Below are 22,467 nucleotides of genomic sequence, written 5' to 3' on the forward strand. Positions count from 1 at the left end.
CGAAAGTTTCTGAAACACTTTTAACTGTTATGTGTCCGACAAACTTTTTGCTTTTTTCTACACTGTGCTTTTTAAATGGGCGCTGGGTACTCGGGTACCCTGTCGGCCACATAAGGGTTAAAACCCCTTAGAATTCCTTTGATATGTACCTCTGGAACGCTCTAAATCCTTTAAAATTAATAAATACCCACGAAACCTCTAAGAACACCACGGAAACCCCTTGAAAGTCCGGAAAAGTCCTTGAAAACCCCGGGAACTCACCTGAAATCTCTAGGAACGCCCCTGAAACTACTCTAAAACCCTAGAACGCGTCTTAAATCCTCTAAAATAACCTTGTAATGCCCCTGAAATCCTCTGGATTGGCCCGGAAACCCCTAGAAAGCCCTGGAATGCCCCTGAAACACCCTCCCATGGAATGCTCCTGAAACTTAGGGAAAATCCCTTAAGACCATATGGAATATCCCTGGAACTGGAACGCCACTGAAACGCCTCTGAAATCGACAAAAATCTGGCAGTCAAGCCAACAGTTAAGTGTGTGTTAGTGATCAACAGTTGGATCTCTCTCTCTCTCTCTCTCCTTGGCATAACGTCCTCACTGGGACAAAGCCTGCTTCTCAGCTTCTATGTGTTCTATGAGCACTTCCACAGTTATTAACTGAGAGCTTCCTCTGCCAATGACCATTTTGCATGTGTATATCGTGTGGCACGCACGAAGATACTCTATGCCCAAGGAAGTCAAGGAAATTTCCTTTACGAAAAGATCCTGGACCGACCGGGAATCGAACCCGTCACCCTCAGCATGGTCATGCTGAATACCCGTGCGTTTACCGCCTCGGCTATATGGGCCCTCCAACAGTTGGATCATGAATACATAATAAGACTGTAATGCAAAAACAAAATTATAAAATTCCGATAAGAAGGTAATTTTATATTATGCAGAAGTGTGAATGATATCCTCCCAGTTTTTGATAACTTTGGTTTGACCTTACCCAACACACATGTTACTGTCGTAGCCGAGAGTAGTTTTCCGGATTATAATTATAAAAATACACGGAATTACACGAGGAACTATCGAAACGTTTTTATTCGCGTGGTTAACATGGCAACTACAATACATAACTGAGGTGCAAGTGGGGGAGATTAAACAAAGCAAAACAAGATAGTTATATAGTGGGCAATTTAGGATTCGGTAGGGTTGCCAGTAATTCAGTGTGTGGCATTTTAGGTAAATTTATAACAACTCTTCCCCCCTTGGAAATATGTACTTATCTCTACAGATCAAGTCTCCGAGGCGGCTTGATAATCCTTGATGATCGCCTTGGTGATTGCTGGTAGTTGGGTTCAGCGCGTACTCCAGGGATCTGCGGCCTTGGCTCAGGTACCGCAGATAGTACGTTCGGCCGAGGTACAGCAGATGCACTCGTCGAAGGTTGTGGTTCAGCAATCGGGGTTGCCGCAGTTATTGGCGGCGGAACGGCAGCACATGGAGTCTGTTCCGGGACATCGCTTCGTGGAACAGCTGGAACGGTTTCCATCTCCAAGGGGATTGCCGGCAGCGTAGGGCGTGCTGGCAGGTTGGCACCGACCTCCCGTAGCTGGTCGATATGGCGCTTCCAGAGTCGACCGTCATCCAACTTGATGTTGTAGTGAAGTTTGCCCAGTTTCTCCGCAACGTGACCGTATTTCCACTTTTCCTTGTCCAAATAGTCACGAGCAGCGACTCTCGTCCCCTCCGCGAGCGATTTGGCACAAACATCTGGATTCTTCTCGGTGGCAGAAGCGTTCGGCACCATCAGGTCAAGTCGAGACCGGATTTGTCTGTTGAACAGCATCATTGAAGGCGACTTTCCGGTGGCAGGGTGTATGGTTTTCCGGTAGCTGAGCAGGATGTTGCAGAGCTCCGGTTGCATCCTCGACTTGTCGCAGCTTAGGGCTTTCATTTTGTTTTTGAACGTTTGGATAAAACGCTCGGCCTGTCCGTTTGTTGCCGGGTGATACGGAGCACCCATCTTGTGAACGATTCCGTTGAGCTGCAAAAACCTCTGGAATTCAGTCGACGTGAACTGCACGCCATGATCGCTGACGAGCACAGCGGGTATCCCGAAGGAAGCAAAGAATTCACGACACGCATGAATGGTGGTGCTCGTGGTGATGTCACGGAGGATCCCCACTTCCGGCCACTTGGTGTAGGCATCCACAAACACGATAAAGTACGTGCCCATGAATAGACCTGCAAAGTCCACGTGCACTCTCTCAAACGGCTCCTTTGGCTTCTCCCAGCAGTGTAGAGGGACTTTCACTGGATCAGGGCGTGTCATCTGACAAGCCGCGCAGCATCGGACAAGCTCCTCGATGTCCTTGTCGATTCGCTCCCACCAGACGTAGCCTCGGGCGAGCGACTTCAGCCGTGTAGTCCCGAAGTGAGTAGAGTGCAGCTCCGTTAACACCTTCCGTCGCAAATCCGGTGGTACATACACACGGATCCCACGCATGATGCATCCTTGTTGTAGTGCGAACTCGGTTTGATCGATTCCAAACCGATCGCGGGCTTCCACCGTTTTCCCGTTTTTCAAACCTTGCAGTAGCACTTGTACCGTGGAATCAGCAGCAGTCGACTTCGCGAGATCGTCGACCGTCAGCGGCAGTGTCTCGATTATGCTGACCTCGAGCAAGTCAACCTCCTCGACGACGTTGTCCGGTGTCTTTGCACCGACCGGCAAACGGGAAAATGCATCCGCATTGTAAAACTCCTTCGTTGCACGAAACTTGATGATGTAGCGGAACGATGCGAGGAACGTCGCGTAGTGCTGCATCCGTAGTGCCGACATTGCCGGCAAACCCTTGGTTTCCGAAAGTATCTGCTTCACCGGCTCATTGTCGGTAACGAGCAAAAACTTCCTTCCATATAAGTATTGGTAGAACTTCCGCACTCCAAAGATGATCGCATAAGCTTCACGGTCGATTTGCTTGTACCTTCGCTGAGTATCGTTCAGTGTCTTCGACGCGTACATGATTGGTCGCTCAGTACCGTCCGGCATAATGTGGCTAAGCACTGCACCGACCCCGTATGGAGACGCATCGGTCGCCAGGACCAATGGTAACTCCGTACAGTAGTGTACCAAGAACCGGTCGGATTGCATTTCGTCCTTCACCTTCGAAAAGGCTTCTTCGCACTCCTTTGTCCAATGGAAAGCCACATTGTTACGCAGTAGACGGTTCAATGGGTATATGGTCGTACTCAAATGTGGGAAGAAACGACCGTTATAATTGACCAACCCAACAAATGAGCGGACTTGCTCTTTGGTCGTCGGCGCAGGCATGTTCTGAATGGCATCAATCTTATTTCTTACCTTGTGGATTCCGTTGCGATCGATCAAGTAGCCGCAGTATTCGATTTGATCAGCAAAGAACTGACACTTGTCCAGGTTGATCCGCATACTGTATTGGCTGAGCCGCTTCAGTACTTCCTCGAGACGCTGCAGGTGGACCTGGTCGTTAGGCCCCGTTACTCGAATGTCGTCCAGAAATACCGTTACACGTGGAAACCCGTTCAGTACTTCCTCCATCAAGCGTTGCCAGATTGCCTGAGCGGAGCTGACTCCGTACATCAGCCTCGTCGGTCTGTACAGTCCCAGGTGAGTGCTCAAAGTGAGGACCTCCTGATCCTCCGGACTGACCTCCAGCTGCAGATAGGCTTGCGAGAGATCAATCTTCGTAAACTTCTCACCACCTGCCACATTAGCAAACAGCTCCTCGACGGTGGGTAGGGGGTGTTCATCGACCACGAGAATAGGGTTCACTGTGATCTTATAATCACCGCATAGTCGCACTCTATTGTTCATTTTCATCACTGGGACAACCGGTGTCGCCCACGCACTGTGGTTCACTTTCACCAACACACCATTCTTCTCTAAGGTTTTAATCTCCTCTTCGACCGCATTCCGAATGGAAAACGGAACCGGTCGCGCACGCAAATACACCGGTCGCACATCTGGCTTCAATTGCAGCTTGGCTGTTAGCCCTTCGATGTTACCCATCGACTTCTCACAGACGTTTCCGTATCGCTCAATGAGCTTTTTCACCGATTCAGCACTGTTGTCAACCGCAATCGTGTGGACGTTTTCGTAAAACTTGTTCACATCAATGTTCAGCACTTTCATCCACCCACGACCCAGCAGTGGATGCTTTTTGTTCTTCGCCACGTACAGCAACAGTTCGTGATTTTGTCCACCGTAATTCACGCGCACAACACACATTCCGCACAGCTCGATCATGTTCCCACTGTAGCTCACCAAAGCAGTGTCCGGGTGATGCAGTTTAGCCGTGGGAAAGAATTTTCTCTGGTCCGACACACTCATGATCGATACTGGCGAGCCGCTGTCAACTTCAAATTTCACCGTGGCATTGTTCACTGACGGGTTACGTACAAAAGGCTGAAACACGAAAGGCTGAAATAACAAAAGGCTGAATTACGAAAGGCTGAATCACAAAAGGCTGAAAATGTCAAAAGGCTGAAATAACATAAGGCTGAAATAATGATTCGACTAGTTTTCAAACGACGAGCCTAAAGGCAGTCATGCGAGCCTAAAGGCAACACTAACATCACAGACAAACAGACATAGCCCTCTAACTATTCATATCGTACACTGATATAATGATCTTTATGAAAATTTGCTAGCTGGCCGACCACTCAGCCCTGACACTTGCATTGGTTTTGCTTGAGTTTGACATTTGACGCACACTACCGCTCATTGGTTGATGTTTCATTTGGACGAACATGCTTCCGTTACTTCGTTCGAAATCGGAAAGCGTTATGACTGTTTTTCCGCGCTAAAGTATGCATTATTGATCGCCTACATAACTATGACAGTATTTCTCCAAAGAATAGCATATATTTGAAAGAAGGAAAAATCTCTGATCACATTGTTGGCAGCTGTAATGGCAACCAATCTCCATAACAGCATGACTCGAAAGAATAGCTCATGCTCAAAGAAGGAAAAATCTCCGATTGAAATACCATCAGTCATTTTTTGTGTTAGTTGGTATGCAAAATTAGCCTCTTCACTAAGCACATTCTATGTCTAGGACTCATATATGTAGCCGATCTGGTTAGCGAACGGGTAGTCATGCTGAGGGTGACGGGTTCGATTCTCCTTCGGGCCATAATTTTTTTGTAATGTAAAATTCCTTGACAACCGCGGCCATAAAATATCGTCCTGCCTGTCACACGATAAACAAATGCAAAGTGATCATTGGCAGAGAAGGCTCTCAATTAATAACTGTTGAAATGCGTATAGAAGCTGAAAGCAGGCTTTGTCTCAGATGGGACGTTACGCCAGAAAAACAAGAAGAAGAAGTACTATAACTCATTTCCTGCATTTTTGCAATTTCAGCCTTTTGTGCATTCAGCCTTTTGAAATTCAGCCTTATGTTACTTTCAGCCTTTCGTGTTCAGCCTTTTGTGCATTCAGCCTTTTGAAATTCAGCCTTATGTAACCATCCCTCACTGACAGCTCCAGCCAGAACTTTTCAACGCTATTGTTGAAATCAGCAGCATCATACACTCAGCAGATCTCTTCCGTATGCACACTTTCTCCGCAGTTTCCATTTCCCGCATTTTGATCCAGCTGGTGTGTATCACTTTTTCTTCGAGCACCCTCTGCCGCAATCTTCTTCAGGCAAACTTTTTGCAAGTGGCCTGCCACTTTGCAGTAGTTGCACGTCGTCTTCACGTGCGGGCACTTATTTGCGAAGTGAGCGGGGCTCCCGCAACGAAAACACTCTCCCTTCTTCTTATCACTGTGTGCTTCTGCACTCACTTTCTTCGCAGGAACGACGCACTTTTTGTTCGCCTTCGATTTTGCGTGCTTGTTTGGCAGATGCTCCACGAGGTTCAGCTCCGGTTTTCCCTGACGCGAATGGATCTCCTGTCCACCTTTGGCCGACGCCTCCATCGACACTGCAATCTCGCGGGCACGGTCCAGCGTAAGATTGCGCACCTCTAGCAGACGCGCCTGTATTCCCCGGTCTCTAATCCCGAAAACAAACTGATTCCGCAACGCAGTATTGAGATAGTTGCCATAATTGCAGGTTATGGCCAACTTTCTCAAAGCAATGAGATAATCGTCGATCGATTCCTCAGCACGTTCGTCGCCTTGCTTGCGACATTTGAACCGGAAGTTTTCCAAGATCTCGAGTGGTTCCGGGTTGAAATGGGTTTCGAGAATCTGTACCACTTCGTCGTAGGTCTTCGTCTGCGGTTTTTCCGGAGCAATTTTGTCCGAAACTACATCGTAAGTTTCGGCTCCCATATAGTGCAGCAGCATCGGCAGCTTCGCCTGGCGACCAACTCCGAACAGCAAAAAAGCACCCTCCAGCCGCTCTACCCAGCGGGACCATTTCATCTTATGGCGATCAAATGGCTCGACTGTGAACGTCGACTGCATCGCGACTGGGGCCACAGCAGCAGCGTATGGCGGATCACCTCCTCCAGCCGGTCCACCACCGGGAGCAAACAGAGCCCGGTTTTGCGCATTGGCCACGGAATTGGCCGGATTTTCGTCACCTTGCATCCTCGTCGTCAAAACTGTCGTAGCCGAGAGTAGTTTTCCGGATTATAATTATAAAAATACACGGAATTACACGAGGAACTATCGAAACGTTTTTATTCGCGTGGTTAACATGGCAACTACAATAAATACATAACTGAGGTGCAAGTGGGGGAGATTAAACAAAGCAAAACAAGATAGTTATATAGTGGACAATTTAGGATTCGGTAGGGTTGCCAGTAATTCAGTGTGTGGCATTTTAGGTAAATTTACAACAGTTACATATGTCCTTTCACCACAAAAACCTGAAATTAAGGCGAAACTGGAAGCATTTCCTCATTATTTTGGTTTTTGATTTTTCACAAAATAAGGAAGCAATATTTTCGAAATCGGTTTTCGTGCACATGTAGATGGATCAAGGTATCTCCTGATTTTTTTCCAGGCGGAAAATGTTTTTCGTTTTTGCAAAAACCATTTTTTATGAAATTTTGTTCAAAAATGGTTTCTGCAAAAACTAAAAACATTTTCCATCTGGAGATACCTTGATCCATACTCTACATGTGCACGAAAACCGATTTTGAAAATATTACTTCGTTATTTTATAAAAAATCAAAAACTTTAAAGTGAGGAAATGGATCCAGTTTCGCCTTAAATCAAAGTTCAAAAATAAACACAACCATTGCAGCTGGAAGTCTGACGAATAATAAATTTGGAGATTTCCTATAAAAGTATCAATCTGTTTTGAACATGTGCTGTTTTCAGAACGTCTAACCACAGTGCTCGAATTCGTTCTCCTCCAGCTAGGATCCCTATCAAATTCAATTTTATGTCAACCTTTTCGTCAACTCTCACGACCGTACAAAAAAACTCAAAATCTGTTTCAACCATTATTACCCTGAGGAGCAACAAGACCACTTCACCGACAATATTTTCCTTTCTGAACCCCATCCACACCACCATCTCGTTAGATATCGTTCGGCTTCCTCACGACCCCAAAATTCAACCTTCTTTTTACAGACGACTTCCGCAGAGCAACACGGGCCATCGTGAAGGCACGTGTAAATATCCATCAAAAATGGCCCCGCGAGGCAAACGTGGAAATATTTGCAAATTCACCGTTCACCCCGGACTTGGTACTGTTTTGACGTAACTCCTACTCCGATATCTGCTGGAGACGACGAATGCCGCCGCAACTGGCCCCTTCCAATATGAGCCGAGCCTCGAATTTTCCTCTCGATTTACACACGTTTAGGACGTCATTCACAGCAACAGAGCCATAAAGTGCCACTCGGCCGTCGCAACAATGACTTGACGACGGCGAGCGGAACCGGGACCGGGCGGTGCAACGCGAGGTGTCGACAAAACAGCCGGGAACAAAAGGCCACTCGGCCAGCAACCTGGGTGGACCGATATCCAGACTCGTCAAAAACCGAAAACATTGTCCCCGGACCGGTTTCGCGATATGACTGCGGGCGAAGCGTTTCCAGCTCGAAATGAAAAATAAAAAGTGTTTGTTCACAAATAAAAACTCATGCATTCAAAAGACAAACTGAAAAATAAGTTGTGAAGACAAATCATGTCTTCCAGTGAGAATGGAACCAGTGACTCACTAATGGCTAGACGGGTGCCTTTGTCCTCGAAGCTGCGAAGGCACTTCAAAAGGTTTTGACACTTGTAAGCCAACCAAGCCAAATTTTCATTTCAAAATCAGTTTCGCATTATAATCTCTAAAAAATCAAAACTAATAGTCTTTTCGAGCACTCGTGCACCCAAAATTTAGTCTAGATAAATCAGCAGTTATCTTTCAACAAGCGACCCTTTCGTGAAATTATAAAAGCAAAGTTCTACTCAAATCGGAAACGGTAGCTCAAATCGCGATTCGCCTTCTGACCTGGAAATGCCCCGCCAACAATGCCGGTCGGGAAATGGGACAGGAATAAAAATGTTTTGAAAGCATTTTGATGTCAATGAATGGGTCCGATGGTTCCAATTTGTGGGCCCCGGGAAAGCCTTCATGATTTTTTCTCTCGTTTTTTTTTTTCGATTGTCGCAGCGAAAAGTTGCAACATCAGCTCACGGGTCTGCGGCGGAGTGGGACATTTTTGAGATTCTTTTTACCATCGGCATCATTCGTTGACCCTTGTCCACCGTAACGCAGAACAACGCCGATATGGCGCGGAGAGACTTTTGGACGTTAGGTGGATGCCGGAAAAATTGAAGTCGATGGTGCTGCGCTGGTGGTGATCCATAAATCTCTACATGCTGAGTGACATGAATGTGACGAGGCACTTTAGCTTAGCTGACATGTACACTTTGCAGAGTTTTTGGAAGAACAGCCGAATCGCTCAATGTTGTCACTTTTAATTTATTGAGAAACGATTGGCTTGCTTTGAAAATGGACGAAATAAATTTAAAAAAATATATTTAAAAGTACCGAAAATAAAACTTAGACACAGAGTATTGCTTATTAGCTGGGACAAATACTGGCGTGAGTAAGAATTGGACAAATTAACCTTCATCCAGCCAACGTATAATTTTCACCTTCGGAAAAGCACAAAACATGTCGTAACTTTTTTGTTTTTTTTTCGATGGATTTTCATGTAATTTTCACAACTTCCCGAAAATCTCTTCTAGTTTAGGGTTCCGGGGACGTGTGTGCCTGGTCCAAATAGTTCCGGAGCTATTCCAGATACGTTTTCAGATTTTTTAGATAAAATTGTTTGAACGTTTTTAATGCTGGTTAAATCTAATATCACACTCGCCGGATAGATCTTAACCTGCCGAACAATTTTGCAGAAAACGTCATGCGTTTGGCTCATTAGAGTATTGAGATATACGTGGTTAAATATTTTACACAAGGTACCACCTAGCGAATAAATCACGAATCAAAGACTCAACTGACAGCCAGTTTTTAGTTGGCTGACGAACTTTGTTGAAGACGGCATCATTCTATCTTATACGGATTTTGAGATATAGAAGTTTGAACATTTTAACCCTGGCGCCAACTAGTGGAAGATTCTCGAACCACAGACGCCATTAGCAGATAGTTCTTAGCCTGCTGAACCAGTTTGCTGAAAACGGCATTTTTTTTTTACTTAATCGTTTATTAAAGGCTCATGCGCCATCGGGCATAACGGAGCCGAATTCAATTTGAAACATTTTTACAATTTCATGTTTGTGTCTTATTTACTAGGTTAGCTTTGGGGAACCGTAAAACTCGCGGTTTGGTCGAGGTTAGGGGGAACAATAGTTTTTAAGGAAGGGATGGGATGGAACTGAAAACGGCATGCTTGTAGCTCATTGGGGTATCGAGATATACGTGTGTGAATTTTTCAGACACAAGGCGCCACCTAGCGGAGAAATCCCAAACCAAAGACTTTACTCTCAGATAGTTGTGAGCTTGCTGAAGAACTTTGCCGAAGACAGCATCATTCTATCATATCAGGTTTTTGAGATATTAGGGTTTGAACATTTTTGACACTGGTGCCGCCTAGCAGCCGAATCGCAAACCAAAGTCGCTTTTGCCAGTTAGTTCTTAACTTGCTGAACAAATTCGCCGAAGACACTATTCTTCTACCTCATCGGGATCTTGAGATATACGTTATGCAAAGTATGTGGTCAATTTTGGTACCACAAGACAATCTGGAATTACTCCGGAACCATGTGAACCAGACACACACGTCCCCGGAGACTTAAACTAGAAGAGTTTTTCGGAAAGTTGTGAAAATTTCGTCAAAATCCATCGAGAAACGAAAAAGCTACGACAATTTTTGTGCTTTTCCGAAGGTGAAAAATGTAGGGAACTAAACCACTTGGGCAGTTGCTTCTATTTTGGGCACTTCCTGCTATAACTCAGTCAATTTTAAACCAATTGTTACAATTTTAGAACGCGGTGAGATATGTATAGTTTCTAGACGGGTAAAAAATTTGAAGTCAATTGGTTCAAAATTAACCGAGTTACAGCGGAAAAGAATCCATAATAGAAGCCACTACCCAATTGGCTCGGTAACCTACTTTGGCTGGGTGAAGGTAAATATGAAATTTGCGAAAAAGTAGCTCGTTCTCTCGGTCAGACTCGAACTTACGACTGCTACTCACTAGACGCGTTACCACTACGCCACGAGTAGGCCAAAAATAAAACATTGTTATTCCTTCATAGAACTCATATTAGCTTTATTAAAATTTCGATAGCAAAAATGTTAAAATATTGGAACAACATCACAAAAAAACCTAATTAATCCACCTACCGACGCCTGATGATGACGCCTCTCTCGTGCCTTCAAAACCCAATTTCAACAAAACTCAAGTAACATGTTGATTAATATCACACTTATACGTTTAACAAAAAACCATTTTATGATACCAGTAATCATATCGTTTATCTGACTTTTAATGTTTGAGCCTTAAACTCTTAAAAAAGCCGCAATTCTAAATTTTCAGCCGCAACTTTGAATTCAAGTCCGCCATCTTGGATATTCTGGTTGCCATTTTGGACTTCAAACTTCTTCCCCATACCATATACCCACCTACCCAAAGGAGTTCCTCCGGATATTTATGGTTTAAAAAAATCTCTAGGATTTTCCCCAAAGTTAACTGTAGGAACTATTTCACGGATTTTTCAAATTTCTACAGAGGTTCATTCTTTTGCCTTCCATATATTTCTCCAGCAAATCCATCAGAAAATCGTCCCGGAATTCTTTTAAGGGATTTTTCTAGGATTTCTTTTAGAACTATTCAAAAGATTTTTCAAAGAATTCTTTTTTGGGGATTTTCAAAGGAGATTCTTCACGTATTCCTCCAGGAATGTCTGAAGAAAATCCTCCTTTGGCTTCTTCGGGGTTATCCCTTGCATTCGTTCAGATATTTTTGAGGATTTTTTTTCAAGATGTTCTGAATAATTTTCTACAGGTGTGACAGCAGATCTCGTCATAAATTTCTCAACAAGAATTCATTGATAAATTTCTTCTGAAGCCCACTGAGAAGTATCTCCAGGAAGTCCTTCTGAAACTTCTCCTAACAATTATCCAAATTTTAAATATTTAAATATTTAAAGGATACCTTCATGAAATTTAACAGGGATGTCTCTAGAAACTCTTTCAAAGAATTTTTAGAAATTCCTGTATGCATTCATTTCAAATACCCTCCAGAAATGTCAATGAAAATTCTTCCAAAGATTCCTCCAGTAAACCAACCCCGATTTTTTAAGAATTTGCTAAATTATCTTCGGGATCATTTAGAGTTCCCTCCAGGAGTCCGCGCAATATTTTTAATGGGCACTATTTCTTTATTAGAGACTGGCCCAGCTCTATTTCGTATGGCAACTGTCAAATAATCTTCGAGTTATAAACGAGTTATAAACACCAAAGTGTACTGTAAGGCTATATGTTAACTCAAAAAACGAATTTTCGATAGAAGGCTTGGAGGGTCAAGTAACATATACCAATCAGCTCAGTTCGACGAATTGAGATTATTTCTGTATGTGTGTATGTATGTGTGTACGTATCAGGGATCCCGAGCAGGAACGAATAACTAACACATAACTGGAGCATACCAAAATCAGGTATCATACCAGGACAAGGTATTGGTCGGTTGTCCAGGTATTGAAAATAGCTTATTTTGGTATTTTGTAGGTATTGATAAAATACCTCAACGAAGTATTGGTTTGGTGTTGAGGACTGCTTGAGGTATTATTCAATTACGGAAAAATAGCTATTTATATGAAAAAATCACCGATTATTATATAGGTATTGCCATACCTCAAGTGATTATTCACGCGTTTTGCACAGAATACACGCCAGTTATTATTTTAGGTATTTTACCTTTTATGCAGGGCTACTTAATACCTCATTCAGGTTGTAGGTATTCGGTTTTCCATGCCTGAGTTAGTTATTCTCCAGCTATTTTCTCCTGCTCGGGATGCCATATATATAGATTTATCTGTATTATACAGATTTTTGAGCATTCGTGCAGATTTCGTTTTATATGAAATACATATTTTTGAGGTAGAGGAGCTATTTTATTTTTGTATGGGATACAGATTTTTCACCCAAATTTTGTTTTGGATACAGATTTTTCAAAAAATCATCTGGCATCCCTGGTACGTATGTATGTATGTACGCAAAATAAGTTCACTCACTTTTAAGGCACTTCCTATTGGCCGATTGGTGGATTATAGCTCAAATCGAACCGGAATTTTACCGCATTGTTTGCTATTAAAAATGGTCCGGATTGGTCAAGGCGTTCCGGAGTTATGGCCATTTCAGTGAACCAAGCATCATCATGCAACACATCAAACTGCGGCGATTGTGTAGACTTCAGCATGGTTGACGGATTTTGTGTGGAAATCAACACTGGAGATCAAAAATTCCACGATGTCGGCCCAAAATTTAAGATAGCAGCCTAATATTCAAGATAGCGGCTCCAAATTCAAAATGGCGGCCGTTCAATAGAGTGTTAGGTTCTAAAACCATGAAATATGGGATATATTTGGTATAGGGAAAATGTCTGGAGTCCCAAAATGGCGAAAAGATTAAAGATGACGGTCTAAAATCCAATATGGTAGCTTCAAATTCAAGATGGCGGCTGTTTAATGGTGTTTTAGGCTATAAAATCAGGCAATATGGGTAGATTTGGTATGGAAAAGTTTTCTGGAGTCCAAAAATGGCAATCATAATATCCAAGATAGTGGTATTAAATCCGCGATGGTGACTTAAAATTCAAGATGGCGGTTGTTTCATGGAGTTGTATGCCATAAAAGCATGCATAATTGGTATGGGAAAGATATCCCAAGTCCAAAAAAAGTGACCAAACTTTCCAAGTTGGCGGTTCCAACTTCAAGATGACGGCTATTTAATGGTGTTTTATTCTCTTGTACCATGCAATTTGGGTACGTTTGGAATAATGAAGATGTCCGAAGTTCAAAAATGGTGACCAGAATATCCAATGATGGCGGCGGTCTAAAATCCAAGATGGCCGCTCAAAATTCAATATAGTGGCTGTTTAATGGAGTTTAAGGCTCTAAATCCATGCAATATGGGTATATTTGATATGAGGAAAATGTCTGGATTCTTAAAAAGGCGACCAGCATATTCAAGATGGCGATATCAAATCCAAGGTGGCGGCTCAAAATTTAAGATGGCGGCTATTTAATAGTGTTTTAGATTCTAAGTCATGAATATACAAGTTACAATACACAACATGGCGGTTTAAAATTCAAGATGGCGGCTGTTGATAGAGTTGTAGGCTCGGGTATGGGTATATTCGGTATGGGGAACATGCCCGGAGTTCAAAAATGTTGACCAGAATATCCAAGTTGGTGTCTGGTAGTTCAAGATGGCGGCTGTTAAATAAAGCGGCTCTAAAATCATGGAATTTGGGTATATTCGATATGTAGAGTTCAAAAATGGCGACCTACATGTCCAAAATGGCGACTGTTTAATGAAGTTTGAGGCTCTAGAAACTTTCAATATGGGTATTAGAGTGGGTCAACGTTGTATGGAGAAACTTTAAATTTGATCGCATAAACCCAGAAAAAAGCTTTTTCAATCTATACTAGCGCCTGAAACAACTATGCAAAATTTGGAAGCGATTGGTTGCGCCCTCGTATGGAAAAACGTACTTTTTTGAAAAGGCGATTTCATTAGCTCTGATCGCTGATATTTTTGGAATGCACTTTTTTTTCGTTCCTAAGTTTTGGCCAAGTTTGTGAAAAAAGACCATATAATAAAGGCTTAGGATATCCTAGGCTATATGTAAATGGTGGCCTGGTTTTAGAAAAAAAATACCTCTCTGTAGGTATTTCTGCAGCGATCTCTGCAATAATTATTGGCATCACTGAAGGAAACCAAGCAAGAAATCTCTGAAGAAATTCCTAGAATTGGTTCTTCGGGTATTTCCAAAAAAAAAATCATGGAAAAACTGGTGTAGGGATTCCTGAAGAAGTTTGTGAAGGAATACCCATACTAATTTTCGAAGAAATCATTGAAAAATTCTTAAATATATGAGTTACGAGCAACCCGTTTCCACTGACCACAATTAAACCGTTACCACCGATCATGCCGATATTCGTCAATAAGTCACTTTCGCTATCCAAGCCTGAGACGCAATCATTATGAGTCAACATAAACATCCATTCGCCGGAGCACCATTGCAGCCGAATCGCACCAAACATAAACATCCACCCGCACGCACATCATACGACGTAGAATCATCGTCATAGCTGTGGCGCACCATATTTTTCAAGTTCAAGTTCAGTTAGGTTAGATCAGGAATAATCATGATCGATCGGGAAGTGTTAGTTTATAAAAACTGATTCGCACAATACAAAAGAAAGAGTCTTCAGCTGAAACTGAAGTGGCGCAGTCGTAGTTTTTTTAAAAACGCCGAAACCCCCTCGGGTATCATAATTGTCGCAGTGTCGGTAGGATACCGCTTGCAGTGATCAGTGATTAGTGAGTTTTTTCGGGACAATTCCCATCAGCGAGTGCATATAGTCGATTAGAAGAAAACTTCATTTCACCTGGACACGGCGGGAACCGAAGACCACGGCAAAACACCGGAAACACAACGGACGCATACCGAAGTGCAACGGGAACCCACAGCCAGGACGGAAACGCGACGGACGAACACCGAAGTGAGGACCGAAAAGGATTGTGGTAAGTTAAGTATAATTTTAAGAGAAAAAGAAAAATATTATTGAAGAATTTATCAAAAATTATTATTGAAGAAAAATTATCAGAGAATTATTATCAAAGATTTTTTTTTTTAAAAAGTGAAACAACTAATAAAAGTGAAACCAAATAAAAAGTGAATCAAAATTTTTAAAAGTGAAAAAGTTAATAACCAAAATTAATCTTTTAATCCATAAGTGTATTTTTAAGTGTGTTTAGATATTTTTAGTGAGTGACAACGATGGCCAGGTACGACGGAAACCGTGATTTATTGGCCGCAGAAAATGAAGCGCTACAGGCACAACTGGAACAAGCCGCTGCAGACATGGTTGAACAAAATCGTCAGGTAATTGAACTACAACATCAATTAGCCGCTGGACAAGATGCGCAGAATCAACTTGATAATGCTTTATTGCAAATTAATCAAAAAGACCAACAAATTGCAAATTTGAGAGCTGCTACTATGAATAATTTCAGTGATGTGGAATCTATTTTGAAAAGCTTGCAGACTCCACAAATTTTGAGGGATTTTCCATGTTTCACTGGGGATCCTGTTAAATTACATTCATTTATTAAATCCATTGACAAGTTAATGCCAACATTGGAGCGTGCAAAAGGAACACCTGCATTTGATGTTTGGATGCATGCTATTCGATCTAAAATTACGCATGATGCGGATGCCGCGCTTGAATTATATGGTACTGAGACTAACTGGGATGATATTAAAAACACCCTGATTACTCATTTCAGTGATAAAAGGGATGAAATTTCTCTTACTAGAGACTTGTTTAAATTGAAGCAAGGGGATTCAGTTCAAGATTTTTATAGAGACGTATCACATTCAATTTCATTACTAATCAATTTGTTACAGGTAAACGAAAAGGTAAGTGTTATCATTGCTGCAAAGAAACAGTTTTATCAAGATCTAGGTTTAAAAGTTTTCTTGTCGGGACTTAAAGAGCCTCTTGGACCAATTATTAGAGCTCAGGCACCCAAAACACTTAAGGAAGCACTCAGACTTTGTCTTGAAGAGGATAATTACAATTATGTGAAAAATCCATTCCAATCAGCATCGAAAACTTCGAATCCAATATCTTTACCACCAAAGCCAATGCAAAAATCTTTCCAATTTCCACCACCAAGACCATTCAATTTTCAGAAACCTCCACAGTATCAAAGACCTTTCCAATTTCAATCAACACCACGACCTCAATTTAATAATGGACCACGTCCATTCCAATTTAATACGCCTCAAAGACCTTTTCAATTTAGACCATTCCAACAAAATCAATTCCAAAGACCATTCCAATACCAAAGAAATCCGTTTATGCAAAACACATTCCAAAGAAATTTCCCTAAACCACAACCAAAGCCGACACCAATGGAAGTAGACCCTTCTCTCAGCAAACAGGTAAATTACATGAATCGACCACATTATCAGGTAGAAGAGTTTGATGAATGTTTTGATTATCCCGATTACAGTGAACTGTATTATTATCCTGAATACTCAGAATATTCACCATATCCACAATACTCGGAATATCCAGAATACTTAGATTATTCAGAATATTTTGATGAAGATCCAAATCAACCTCAAGTTCAAAACAAAACAAATTTTCCAAAAGTTACTCTACCAGCAATCAAAGAATGTGGACAAAATAATGTTCAAGTTGATGACATAAATTTTCGCGAGCGAACGGAAGACGGGCACCCAACATGAATAATTTTATTCCCTATGTTGAAGTTGACACTACTAAAGGTCCACTCAAATTTTTAATAGATACTGGAGCCAATAAAAATTACATTAGCCCCAAACATGTAAATCAAGCTAAATTTACAGATCCATTAACAGTTCATAATATAAATGGAGTTCACACAATTAATCAGTCTGTACATTTCAATCCATTTTACAAAATTCCAAATACCCAAAAGTTGCAATTTTATGTTTTTGATTTTCATCCATTTTTTGACGGACTAATCGGTTATGAAGCTTTGCAAAACTTGAAAGCAAATATCATAACAAGTACAAATGAACTACAACTTCCCTCTGGAAATATTAAAATGCTACGTAAATACCCATGTTCTACACAGGTACAACTTAACGCAAATGAAACAAAATTTATCCATTTCCCTGTAAATTTTGAAAAAGGTGATTTCTTTGTTTCCCATGATACTCAAATTCATGATTCAACTTTTGTACACGCAGGTTTATACAAAGCAGAAAACAATCATGCTTTTCTTGCAATAACCAATTAACCAATTAACCAATTCGATTGCAGATCGAAATATTTAAACCATTTATCTCTGAGTTGAATAATTTTGAATCACAATCTTACCCACATCCAGTTAGACCAATCAATCGACAGTTATTTAATCAGTTAAGATTGGATCACCTAAACTCTGAAGAGAAGCCAAAACTTTTAAAATTAATTGCAGACAATCAAGATGTATTTTACTTACCCGGAGAAAGTTTAACATTTACAAATGCTATCAAACACAGCATTAAAACAAAGGATGAAATGCCAATTTATTGTAAATCGTATCGGTACCCCTTCTGTCATAAAGATGAGGTACAGAAGCAAATTAATGAAATGTTAGAACAAGGAATTATTAGACATTCTATAAGTCCTTGGACATCACCAGTTTGGATCGTTGCTAAGAAAATGGACGCATCTGGACTGAAGAAATGGAGATTAGTTATTGACTATCGTAAATTGAACGATAAGACTATTGATGATAGATATCCTATCCCAAATATTACCGATATTTTGGATAAGCTTGGAAGATGTAATTATTTTACCACATTAGACTTGGCGTCTGGATTCCATCAAATTGAAGTTGAAGAATCAGACATTCCTAAAACAGCTTTTAACGTTGAAAATGGACATTACGAATTTTTGAGAATGCCTTTTGGACTCAAAAATGCTCCGTCTACATTTCAAAGAGTAATGGACAATATTTTACGTGAACATATTGGCGTAAGATGTTTTATTTATATGAATGACATTATTGTGTTTTCCACAAGCTTACAAGAACATCTTGATAACTTACGAAAAATATTTAATACATTGTCTAAATACAACATGAAGGTACAATTAGACAAATGTGAGTTTTTACGTAAAGAAGTTGCTTTCTTAGGACACATTGTATCTACAGATGGTGTAAAACCTAACCCTGAAAAGATTTCAATTATTAAGAATTGGCCTTTACCTAAAAACGAACGGGAACTTAGAGGTTTCCTAGGAATTTTAGGGTACTATAGAAAATTTATAAAAGATTTTGCAAAAATTGCAAAACCTTTGACAAATTCACTTCGAAAAGGTGAAACTATAGTTCATTCAGAAGATTTCGTGAAAGCATTTCAAAAGTGTAAATCAATTTTGACAAGCAGTGATATTTTGCAATATCCAGATTTTGATAAATCATTCATTCTCACTACTGATGCATCAAATTTTGCCATAGGCGCAGTACTCTCACAAGGACCATTGGGAAAAGATAAGCCAATAGCCTTTGCGTCACGTACTTTAAATAAAACCGAAGAAAATTATTCTACAATAGAAAAGGAACTCTTAGCTATTGTATGGGCTTGCAAACATTTTCGTCCATATTTGTACGGAAGAAAATTCATTTTATACACAGATCACAAACCTTTAACATACAGTTTAAATTTGAAAGAACCAAACCAAAGATTAATTCACTGGCGCTTAACTTTGTCAGAATTTGACTATGAAATTCGATATAAACCAGGCAAACAAAATGTTGTAGCCGACAGTTTATCAAGAATATTCCAAGAAGTGAACATTAATGAAGATGAAACATCGTCTAGTAATGACACTATGCATTCAGCAGACACAGATGATTCAGAGCTTATACCGTGCACTGAAATTCCGATTAATTATTTCAGTAATCAAATTATTTTGAAAATTGGAAATGAAGAAAGCAATATTTATGAAGAAGTTTTTCCTCGAGTTTATAGACGAACTATCACCAAATTTATTTTTGGAGTACCTTTCATAATTAAAATATTCAAGGAATACATGGATACAAGACGTACTAACTGTATTCTTTGTCCTGAAAATGTTATCAATATCATTCAATTTGTTTACAAAAACTATTTCAGCAGATGTCGCACTTTCAAAGTGAAGATATCTCAAACGATGCGTATCGACGTTCGAATCGAAGTTGAACAAGATACTCTTATTGAAAACACTCACGAGACTTCACATCGTGGTATTTTAGAAAATCTCTGTGAAATACGGAATAGATTTTTCTTCCCCAAAATGAAAAATAAAATACGAAAATACATTATCCTTTGTGAAATTTGCAATAAGATGAAATACGAACGAAAACCATATAAAATCAAACTAGGTGAAACCCCAATACCAAAACAGCCTCTTGACATTATTCACATAGATGTTTTCATATCACAACCAAACTTATTTCTCTCAATTGTAGACAAATTGTCAAGATTCGGATTTTTAATTCCCATCAAATCAAGAACTACAATAGACATTCGAAAAGGCTTGATCAAATTCATTTCTCAATTTGGATCACCAAAGTTAATTGTTTCAGATAATGAACCAGCGTTCAAATCAATTGAAATTCGAGATTTGTTAAACAATCTCAATATACAACAATATTTTACACCAACTAATTACAGTGAAGTGAACGGAATTGTTGAGCGGTTCCATTCTACACTAAGTGAAATTTACCGATGCAACAAACACAAATATGAAAACCTCTCCAGTAAAGAAATGTTTCTAATCGCATGTAGTTTATACAATAACGCTATTCACACCTCAACAAAATTAAAACCACGTGAAGTATTTTACGGAATAAAAGATGGTGAAGAAAGACCACTCGATCGTGCACAACTCATAGAATACCGTGATAAAATTTATGATGAAACAATTACTAAAATAACTTCCACTCAACAGGAACAGCATAAATACCGGAACGCTTCTAGAGAAGATCCACCACCTTTAGAACCAGATCAACAAGCATTTAATAGACGACAAGGAATTAAAGCTAAAACCAAAGAATGGTTTGAAAAAGTCAAAGTAACCTCGGATAGAAATCAAACTTACAAGGACGATAAAAACAGAAAACTCCATAAAACTAAAATGCGTCGTATCAGAAAATAAATTTCAAATTATTTTTCTTTTTCGTTTTAGATCTCATCATGGAAACAACAACACTTCTCTTGTTTTTAATATCTATTAATTGTATGTTACAACCCATTCATTGTACTATTCAAATCATGGACCTTAATCAAAACCCAGGATTATTGGCATTGACAGCAGGAGAAAGCTTTATGAAAGTCGGTGAACATAGAATTTACCATACTATTGATTATGATTTATACGAACCCACTTTCACAAAGTTGAAATTAATAACCAAGGAATTAAGAAATTATGGAAATTTTACAGAATTGAATGATGTTTTATCTACAAAGCTCTTCAATCTCCAAAACCTCTATTTTGGACTACAAATGAAAACTAGACAAAAACGAGGATTGATGGATTTTGTAGGTACAGGAATCAAATTTTTAACTGGAAATATGGACCACCAGGACTATATCGATATTTCACGAGATTTAGATGATCTTACAACAAAAAGTAATCAATTAATCAGAGAAAATAATGAGCAAAGAAGAATAAATTATGATATGCAAGATAGAATCAATAGATTGATTAAACAGATAAATAATCAGCAATCATTCATAATGAACGCTATAAATAATAATCAATCAGGAAGCCTACAGAAGCAAATTACAATATTGGAAAGCATTATTAATGTTAACATTCAATTGGATCATCTTATCTCTCATTTTAAAGATATCTCTGAATCTATTCATTTAGCAAAGGTAAACATTATTTCGAAACATATCTTGCATCCCGATGAATTGTCATTCTCGATCGATAGATTAGAAGAAAAAGGAATTGTAATTCATAATTTTGAACAGGTATATGATTTCTTAGAAATATCAGCTTTTTACAATATGACAAAGCTTGTTTTTGTAGTTAAAATTCCATCTTTGAAGAATCATACTTACAGTCGTTTGATTTTAGAAGCTTTGCCAATCAAAAATAAGATTTTAAATTTACCCGCCAGCACAGCTATGATCAGCAACAACGAGACATATTTTATTACGAAGGAATGCCGAAACATAGAAGAATATCGCATATGCAATCAGAACGATTTATTGGATTTAAGCAATGACACCTGTTTTACACACTTACTTCGAGGTATGACCGGTAAATGCACTTTTAAAATGTACAATCAACAAACAGAATTTAAGCAAATAACTAATAATCATATTATTGTCAAATCGAAATCTCCCGTAAATATTAAGTCAAATTGCGAAATAACAAACAGAAACCTAACTGGCTCGTATTTAATAGAATTTCGCAATTGCAGTATAATTTTAGACAGTACAAAATTTGAAAATACCGAAATATTCAAAACAGAGATGCCGTTGATAGTACCATTAGATGGTTTACATATCGAAAAGCAGATTATAGAAAGTTCAATTGAAGATCTGCAAATACAAAACCGAAACCATTTGGAAACCCTATCGACAAGTCATCAAATTCACCATTATTCCTCAATAAGTTTGTCGGTATTCAGCATTCTGGGAATTATAACCCTTATCATTTTGTACAAGGTCAAAACCAAAAACGTCAACATCAATTTCCGCAGAAAACCATTTTTAGAAGAAGTATCAAACAACCAAGCCAAAATTGAGTCATCAGAATTGCGAGAGATTTCATCATCCCCAAGAATACAATCAACACTTTTGTCGACCCGGGACGTCTCGACTTCACGGAGGGGAGTAGTTACGAGCAACCCGTTTCCACTGACCACAATTAAACCGTTACCACCGATCATGCCGATATTCGTCAATAAGTCACTTTCGCTATCCAAGCCTGAGACGCAATCATTATGAGTCAACATAAACATCCATTCGCCGGAGCACCATTGCAGCCGAATCGCACCAAACATAAACATCCACCCGCACGCACATCATACGACGTAGAATCATCGTCATAGCTGTGGCGCACCATATTTTTCAAGTTCAAGTTCAGTTAGGTTAGATCAGGAATAATCATGATCGATCGGGAAGTGTTAGTTTATAAAAACTGATTCGCACAATACAAAAGAAAGAGTCTTCAGCTGAAACTGAAGTGGCGCAGTCGTAGTTTTTTTAAAAACGCCGAAACCCCCTCGGGTATCATAATTTATGTAGT

General features: G+C 39.9%; 2 protein-coding genes across 2 annotated transcripts in view; one reads left to right on the forward strand and one right to left on the reverse strand.

Moving 5' to 3' along the window:
- Positions 1–22,467, forward strand: part of LOC109398559 (uncharacterized) — a 553,507-nt gene that overhangs the window by 325,279 nt on the left and 205,761 nt on the right. The window lies entirely within an intron of this gene.
- LOC134292200 (uncharacterized protein K02A2.6-like) lies at positions 1,272–4,358 on the reverse strand. Its single transcript, XM_062861136.1, has one exon. The coding sequence runs from the start codon at positions 4,356–4,358 to the stop codon at positions 1,272–1,274; it is 3,087 nt and encodes a 1,028-aa protein (XP_062717120.1).

The sequence above is a fragment of the Aedes albopictus genome, chromosome 1, assembly GCF_035046485.1.
Source record: "Aedes albopictus strain Foshan chromosome 1, AalbF5, whole genome shotgun sequence".
Taxonomy (NCBI): Eukaryota; Metazoa; Arthropoda; class Insecta; order Diptera; family Culicidae; genus Aedes; species Aedes albopictus.

Excerpts from the sequence above, each read along its gene's own strand:
- LOC134292200 (XM_062861136.1), bottom strand. The coding sequence starts at position 4,358 with ATGAGTGTGTCGGACCAGAGAAAATTCTTTCCCACGGCTAAACTGCAT.